Source organism: Amphibalanus amphitrite, unplaced genomic scaffold (assembly GCF_019059575.1).
Source record: "Amphibalanus amphitrite isolate SeventyFive unplaced genomic scaffold, NRLGWU_Aamphi_draft 000007F_arrow, whole genome shotgun sequence".
NCBI classification, from domain to species: domain Eukaryota; kingdom Metazoa; phylum Arthropoda; class Thecostraca; order Balanomorpha; family Balanidae; genus Amphibalanus; species Amphibalanus amphitrite.
Genome location: NW_024881503.1, coordinates 58,624 through 67,649, shown reverse-complemented (window position 1 = coordinate 67,649; position 9,026 = coordinate 58,624). Strand labels below are relative to the sequence as shown.

At 56.5% G+C, this 9,026-nt stretch overlaps 1 protein-coding gene across 1 annotated transcript; it reads left to right on the top strand.

Moving 5' to 3' along the window:
• Positions 1-235: 235 nt before the first annotated feature.
• LOC122378406 lies at positions 236-2,770 on the top strand. Its single transcript, XM_043359429.1, has one exon. The coding sequence runs from the start codon at positions 236-238 to the stop codon at positions 2,768-2,770; it is 2,535 nt and encodes an 844-aa protein (XP_043215364.1).
• The last annotated feature ends 6,256 nt before the right edge of the window (positions 2,771-9,026 follow it).

Sequence of the window (9,026 nt, the reverse complement as noted above, 5' to 3'; positions counted from 1 at the left end):
AGGAGTGCTGCGGAGGCGTGACTGGGAGCGCTCCCCCAGCGTGCGACGTGGGCCTGGGTCGACGGGTCTGCGACCGGGGGAGTAATAGGAAGGCGGCGCTGGGGTCCTCACCGAGCACCCATAGCAGGTCCGCTGTCCGAAACGAGACCGGCCCGTGAAGAAGGAACTGGTATCCCTGAGGGACAACGGCTGCACATGCCTCGACACTAAGGAAGAGGCGTGCGCCCCCTTCAGCATGAAGGAGATGGAAGCCCAGATCCGGGTGCTGAAGTCCAGGAAAGCGCCCGGCCCGGACCAGGTGTGCACCGAGCACCTGCGGCATCTCGGCCCCACAGCCAAGGCCGTACTGCTGCGCCTGATAAACCAGACCTGGGCAGACGCCACCATACCAAGCGCGTGGCGGAGGGCCACCATCATCCCGATTCTGAAGACCGGCAAGAACCCACAGTCCGTGACGTCATACCGCCCGATAGCCCTCACCAGCCACGTGGCAAAACTGGCAGAACGGATGGTCGGCGCTCGACTCAGCCAGATCGCCGAAGCGAGGAACCTGATTCCTGCCGAACAGGTGGGCTTCCGGCGCGGAAGATCGGTGGAGGAGAACCTCGGCCGCCTTGTGCAGACCGTACAGGACGGCTGGAACCGACCCCGCCCCGCCGGTCGCCCTACCGAGGGGAAGACGGCGGAGAAGTTCGCGCTGGTAGCGTACGACTTCAGTAGAGCCTATGACAAGATCGACCACCGCATGCTACAACTTAAACTGCTTCGTCTCCAGCTCCCACTATGCATGGTAAACTGGATCTTCCAGTTCCTCCGTGACCGACGCGCCAGGGTGGAAGTGAACGGCTGCCTCAGCGAGGAGCGCCCCTTCAGAGCGGGCCTCCCTCAGGGTTCGGTCCTGGCACCGACCCTGTACACCCTGTGGTCGGCCGACCTGGTGAGCGACCTGAGGAGCGTCCCGGGTACCAGCGTATTCATGTACGCCGACGATACCGCCACACTGAGCGGTAGCTGCCGGATGGAGACGGCAAGAGAACGAGCCCAGATCGCAGCTGACACGATGGTCAGGTGGGCCAACAGGTGGAAGATGGTGATCGCCGGGGAGAAGACCCAGGCCCTGGTCCTCTCCCAGTGGTCCCATGACGCCAAGGACTTCCAGATCAAGGTGGCCGGAACATCGGTCAAAGGATCCCCGCACCTGAGACTCCTAGGAGTCACCTTCGACAGACTCCTCCACTTCGGGGAACACTGCAAGAACCTGCGCCGGAAAGTGAAGCCCAGGACGGCTCAGCTGAGGAAGCTGACCGGTCGCAGCTGGGGCCTCCAGGAGGCGCAACTACGGACCGTTGCCAACGGGTACGTTCGGGGCGCCCTGGAGTACGCGGCAGCAGCGTGGCTCCCGGCGGTGTCTGAAGCTCACGTCGAGCTGATCGAGCGGGAGCTGCGAGCGGCGGCCCGTGCGGTCACTGGCTGCACGGCCTCGACCCCGACCGCGCCGCTGATGGCTGAGGCCGGCATCCCGCCGGCGCGAGTACGATGCCCGGCGCTGGCCGCCCGCATGGTGGGCCTGGCCGCCTCGCTGCCCGGCGACGACCCGCTCCACGCCGTCGGGGACATGCACGTCGCGCCCCGCCTGAGGACGACCACCGGATGGCGTGACGTCGGCCACCGCGCCCTGGCTTGGACAGGCGCGGCCGACGTCAAAGTGGAAGGACGCCCTACAAAGACTATCCCACCGTGGGACCACCATGGAGAAGCCGTGACGTTCTGCCTGGACGTCGGCCCCGGCGGCCAGAGAGCGGCCCCTGCGCACATACGGAGGGGAGCGGCAGAGGCCACATTGGAACATCTGCCGCCCCGCGCCACCTGGATATGGTCGGACGGCTCGGCGGAGGGAGGCGTCTCCCAAGGCGGGGGCGGTGCCACCATCACCTTCCCGTCGGGAGAGACTCGGGAGGTCCGAGTCTCAGCGGGCCAGCTCTGCTCCAGTACGCGGGCAGAGCTGTGTGCCCTGAAGGCGGCCCTGAACGCCATCCGAGACGCCGACGCCGACATCGCAGACGACCCAATAGTCATCTGCACCGACTCCCAGGCCGCCCTGAGGATGCTGGAGAGCGGCGCCCCCTCCCAGACGACTCACCTAGGGATCTCCATCTGGGAGGACCTACTCGCTCTCTCCAGCCGAGGGTCACCGATCCGCCTCCAGTGGGTCCCGGCGCACTGCGGCCTGCGGGAAAATGAGAGGGCCGATGAGCTGGCCAAGGAGGCCTCCGGCCTACCCCAGGAGGCAGCAGCAACAGACGTGAGGACGCTAACGAAGGCCGTCGCACGCTGCGCCTCCCACCGCTGGCGGCAGGAATGGCCGTCCAGCTTCTTCAAGGACATCATGCGGGACCGTATGCCGGCTCCGCTCAACAACCTCGACCGGGATGCCGCCGTCAACGTCCACCAGCTGCGGGCCGGGCACTGGGGTCGCTCGGAGCAGTATCTGCACCGTATCGGGCGGCGCCCCATCCCGACCTGCCAGCAGTGCAACCTCAAGGCGTGCCCCGCAGCCCGCTGCATCGTGTGCAGAGAGGGTGCCGACACTCCGGAGCATGTGTTGCTCAGGTGCCCGTGCCTGGCCGGCGCCCGCCTGCGACTGACGGGCAACATCCACATCCGACCAGAGCAGCTGAAGGACGGCGAGCTGGTGGCGGCCTTGGCCGCCGGCTACCTCCGCCACAAGGAGCCCCTCACGGGGTTACAGGCCGGCCCCAGCCGGCCCTGAGGGGAACACCACCAACAACAACAACAACAACAACAGCACCCAGACAGTACAACATTGGTACTGCGGGAGGCGGCGGGGAGGATTTGCTCCATTTACCGATCTGAGATGGTGGCGCCCAAAACGGCAAAGCAACATCTCCTGAAGCACCCGTCCTTCGAGGAAGACCCCATAATCATTTGCTCCGACTCGCAGGCGTCGCTGGCGACGCCACGAGGTGGACAAGTGGCCCAGACACCCCCCCCCCCCTCATCCCCTAGGTGCCGCCATCTGGGAGTATATGATGGCCCTAGTGGCTGTAGGGGGCCGAAGAATCCACCATAGAAGGAGGGCGGCGATAGCCCGATTAAGCTGGGCGTCCAGTGGAGCCTCGGCTCTATCATGGGCATTGGGCAAGGACTCTGCGAGCACCCCCGTCTCCTCCATCTTCGACGGCACTCCAGTCAGAAAGCTGTCCCCACCCGAGTTTCCCAGCAGCATGGGCCACATGAAACCGAACAGCGCCGAGCCGCTCGACGCTGAGGACCAGGCAAGAGTAACAGTGAAAAGGTGAAACGCTCGAAACGGCGCGCGCCGCCGGCCGAGGGCGCCGAGCCGGCCCAGGCCGGCTGCGGGTCAAACAGAAGCCGTCTCCGCGGCGGCCGCCCAGTGACAGCGACTCGGACTGACGTCGAGGCACCGCTGCCGCCTCCGCCGACCAACCCGCCGCCCAGCAAGGGCAGTTTGAAGGCGGCTGCGCCGGTGAAGGTGGCGCGGCCTGGCAGGGGCCGCGGCCGGCCCACTCCCAGCTACCCGTCCCGCGAGGTGCTCAGTACCACCGACTCGTCCGATTCTGAGGCAGCGCCGTCGGCGGGCCGCCGCCAGCAGTGACGACGACCGGCTGGCGGCGTTCGCGCGGGACTTGTCCGACTCCTGGTACTCGGACTTGCCGCCCAAACTGGACGCCGGCGGCGTGAGCACCAGCAACGCCAATAAAAAGTCCACCTTCATCCGGCTCTTCTCGCACCGTGTCAAAAGGACTACGCCGCGCGGCCGGCCGGCCAACTCGAATGAGCGCAGCGAAGGGCACACGTCCCCGACGGCGGCACTGGCGCCTCCCGCCGCGCCGCTGCCGGCGTTGCTGGCAACGCCGATCCAGGCCCATCGATTTCTACTGTTTTGTTGCCTACGTGCCGCTGCCGCCGCTCAGCCAGCACAATGGCGTGCCGGTGTTGCGCTGTCGGATCGAAAAGCGGCTCGTGCAGCGGACGGACGGGTGCGGCCCGCGCGATGAGCCGCCGCCGCACACCGAGCTGCGCCGCGCGGACGTGAAGGTGGAGCTGGCAGCGGCCTGCTCAGTCCCCTCAACGGCGTCGACCGGCTCTCCGGTGATTTGCGGTCAGAAACGCCGCCGCTTCTGGGACCAAGGTGTCAGAGCGCGGCGCTGCCCGTGAGACGTTAAGTTAGCACAGGCAATGTCGTCTGCACTCCTTGCAGTTCATGTTGAATACACAACCATGTTGCGAAGTAATAGGCGCCGGGTTTTTCAGTTCATAGAACTTTTTCCCTGGCTATTACACCCCACAACCGAACACTGACACCTTGCACAAGTATGACTGTGTGTATGAATGTTAATAAATACATGAACCAATGTTGTGTTTTCGGTTCCAGTACCTTCTTTGGGCACCTCGGCAACAAGTAAGTAATCCGTTAGCTTTGCCACACCTAAGATAGGCTCCCACGTTGTTATTTGCTCCCGGGTTAACATAAACCGGTTTAACGTAACTTTTGCATCCCGGTCAAAATTGCCGGTTAACTGTCCCACCGCTCGAGACTGGCGCTAGGCTGGCCGAGCAAAAAAAAAAAGTTTGTCCGCGGCTTCGTCTTATTCGCAGCTGCTGGACACGGGGGAGGGGGGAGGAGGGGCTGCATCGGACGAAAAGCGGGCTCTGGTATTAACTGGATTTTTTGCCAGCTGGCGCCGTATGGTGGCGCTAGCAGAGCTTCTTACATATCAATGCTAGATATAAAAGAATGAATATTTACCAATCAATTTTTCATTTAAAGCCATTTGAAATATTTATGTCCATCCTACTACCGCGCTTAGGTATATCTAAAATTAAATACCTTTCGTGCGTCGCCAGCTGGCCAGCCAGCTGACGCAATCCAGCTTTTACCAAAGCCCCGAAAAGCGATGACGTGAGCCCTAATATTGGCTTCACCACACAATTTGAGCCCTCAAACTGGAATCAGGTGAGCTCGAAAATGGGGATCAGGCTGAAAACTGGTATCATAGTGAGACTAGTTTTAGAGCTTGACACCGATAATGGGTACTGACTGAGCTCTGTTTCTGCGATCAATGATACCGATTTAAGGGATCGTATGAGCCCATGTGGCGCTAGCTCAGAAAGTATTCTCGAAATGTGCTGTCTGTTTTGAATATGGTACATTAGCCCGAAAACTGGTCTCTGAGCCCGAAAATCGGGACACTGTTTTCTCAGTGCAGACATGCCGTAAACGTCATTGGACTGCCAATACCTACCATGAACAATCAAATTGCCATCTTCGATTTTTGATTACCTATCGTTCTACGGTTTCCAAAATCTTGAATGGAATCTTGGCAATTTCTTGTATACTACTTCACGACCATGATGAATGCATTTCATAACCCGCACCCCGCTGCAGGGGTCCTGGAATTACACGCCCTGCTGGTGGGCGGGGGTGTTTGAACACCCCCCTTTTAGCTCGGCTCCTGGGCCATGTAGCGATACGGGGAAAGCGACGTTCGAAAAAGCGTAAGGAATAATGGCGAAATTTATACTTAGGTCACTTTTTCGGTCAGGTCAAAGGCCAGGTCACCAGAGGTGTTTTGGACCCATGCTACTGAAAGCCCAATTTCATGTGTATGATCTGACCTTGACCCGACCTGTGACCTTGAAATTCAACTTTCAGGTGCTCATCGTAAGTGTCTCGTCGCGTTCTTTCGTTTGCCTTCTCGTCCGGTTTGCTGCGTCTATTGGTTCTTGAGTCGGAACTCGGATAGCAGCTCTATTGGTTCCCGAGTTGTGCGCCGCTTTTTGAAGAAAATATGTTGACATAATCGGACCACCCGTTCTCGAGATCTGGAAGCGCCCCCTGCACGTGCGCACGTGCACTGCACGTCGTGCAGTAGCACCTTAACCGCAACACATGGGAACGCATAGCCTGGTGGCTGCCTACCTGCATGCCAAGTTTCAGCGAAATCGCCCCAGTAATTACCGAGTTATTGAAATGGGAACAAATTTGGCACCTCTTCTTTTTGTATTTCGCACGTGCAGTGGGGGTCACTCACATAGATCAAGAGTTTCCGACCTTTGGTAGAAGGGATGCAGCTACCCTACAAAAATTACCGCAAGACAATCGCTCAAGCGGCTGCTGAGATACGAGCCTCTCAAAATCACTACTTTTGCAAAACAGCTTGAACACCCTTGACTTTTCACGTGGCACGTGCCACGACGGTCACTGAGATGTATCAAAAGTAGTCAATTACGGGGTAGAAGGGATGGGGCTACCCAGCAAAACAAGACCGCAGGCCAATCGGTCTAGCGGTTGCTGAGATATAAGCCTCTCAAAAGCGTTACAGGCCGGGCCGGGCCGGGCCGGGCCGCTCATACTGATATTTTTCCGTTATATTGAAAAGACTCGCTTCGCTCGCTGCGCTCGCTCGCTCGTAACTAGGTACTAAGTAAATGTTCAAACGGATGCCAGGAACATGTAAAACTCGAAAAAGTGAATCAAGGTCCTCAAAGATCAATGACCCTGACCTGACCTTTACGTGACCTTGGCACCCACCGTAATGCATGCAGCATGGGACGAACATTATTTGACATGTTTGAACGTTTACAACACACAAAAAGACTGGAAACGCGCGGATAATGTGATCTGACATACGCTGAATCGCGATTTCGGTCAAACATGGTCTCGATAAAAAGGCCAGGGGTCAAAGGTCATTTGGGTTAAGTTCATGAAAGAAAAAGAGTATGTGTAAAATTGATCAACTCTGGGGTACTGAAAGTTTCGTCGCGATCGTCCGCTTTTTGAGCGAGATTATTCGCGAAAAACCGAGGGGGCGGGACGCGGGTCCATCCAACTACCCCTACACATGGGGCGTTCCACGACAAATCGACAAATAAAAAATTAAATTTGCACCCTCATATTTTATTTTTCGTTGAAAACTGGTGTAAGGGGTTGTGATGGGCGGGGAAGCCAGCTGTGGCAAGGATTTTTTTCTTCGAACAACGGTTTCCGAGATATAGCCTCGGGCAATTCCTGGAGGTCACGCTGCAACCCTATGTTTGGCGGCGTATAACTCAGAAACTATTGGTTTTCTATGATAAAAACTTTATATGATTCAACTCACAATCAACCAACAAACATTTTAGGTATCTCGGATTTTCAATTTTTGAAAACTTTGATCACGTGACCTTTTGAATTATTTTTCGAAGAGTGACCTTGATATTTTCCCCACTGAAAGTTGCAATTTTGTCTGATATTGACGATTAAGGCCTTATCAATTGTCATTCATCTGCGGTAATAAAAAAGTGGTTATCGCCCTGCGTTGACCTCAGGTCATGTCATTTCTATGACCTGTCCATTATTACGAGCGGGAGCATCAGCGAGATCTCGAGAACAAAGCAAGATAGCGACAAGCGGTAAACGGTACAGGGTACACACGGATAAGGTCTATTATTTTTACGCAGGTCATTTTCAGGTCAGGTCAAAGATGACGTCACAGGAGCAAAAATGAAGTCAAAATAGCGGCACTCCATATAAATATGAAGTTTTTCTCGAATAACTTTCAAGGTATCCCAGCTAGGAACAAACTAATAGCACCATTGTGATCCTCTCGTCAATCCGCATCGAAACATATGTATGTTGACCTCGAAAGGTCGAAAGGTCAGAAGTTGACCTTAGGTCACGTGACCTAAGGTCAACTTTTGACCTTTCGACCTTTCGAGGTCAACATACATATGTTTCGATGACCCGTGACCCAGCCCAGCCCATGACCGATTGGCTGGCCCGGCCCATGGCGAACACTGCCAGAAAGCCCGTCGTGAAAACGGCTATTTTTCGGCAGACAAGCTTCCGCTTCGGGTATAACTTTGAGCCATTCAGTTAGTGATGTCGATTCTACTCCAGAGTCGGAGTTAGTAAGATTTTGGTGACTCTGGGCTCAACTCCGATTCTACTGTCCTGGCTCAGACCCATTCTAATCTTGCTCCACCCCATCATTCAGGTCGCAAATTCTAAGATCGATGGAGGTCCTATATCGATAAAAACACGCATCGATCTAATGCGAAAAGGCTCCAGACCGGTCACACGCATGGAAGAGATTATACCATGGAGCAGTAGGTATGTTTTTGGCGGCGTTTCAAGCTAACAGGCCGGTTACCTTAGTGTTCGTGCAAGTATCTCTAGGGGACGAGAATAGTTGACGACACGTGCGAAACGTCAGAAATTAGTGAAAAGCCTGTGTGAATACCACCGTCACTTATTTTCCTTCTCAGTAGCAGTAACCTTGGCAGTAACAGCGGGAGGTCTGGGAGAGGGTCAAAGCGTCCAACCCTTCCGGCGTCCGTGCCTTCGCTATCGCTTTCAGGAACACGCGCGCGGCCGCTATTGTGCGCCCGTCAAACCCAGCCCGCCCTTTGACAGCGGGCGGGCCATCAGCGGTCCGCCCGCGTCCCTTCCTGTGACGTCACTACGGTCCTGGAACGCAAGCGAAGCGTAGCCCAGCGGTGCATTGTTGTCATTGTTGTGGGTACATAGGCATTAAAAACAATCAGCTCGGCTAGCATCATGTCTCTCTCGTCCAATGGTGTAGAATGGTGTGTAATTTGACCTCGACATCATCCAAAAATGAACATTTTTTAAGGTCGAGCTCATGACCTGACCGGTAAAACTCATGTGGCATCCCAATCGATTGCCTATTGTAAAACTGAACGCATTGCAGCTGTTTTTACTGCCTTTCCACGTCTCATTCACATGTCAGTTGTCCAAAAGTGTTTGTTTCGACTGCTTAACCCTCGCCGGACCTATTGGCTTTCTACATACGCGCCGGCCGAGGGGGGGCGGGTACGACCCCCCTCGCCGTTTCGCCCCTGGTGGAGCTAGCGTGTCGCAGAAAAAACGAACGTGTGCGCCGTTACGAGACGCAGAGATTGGTACCCGATTTTAAGGTCCTAGGTTAACCGGTGACCTCTGAGGTCAGGTCAAGTGCCCCAAGGTACGGTTCAGTTTT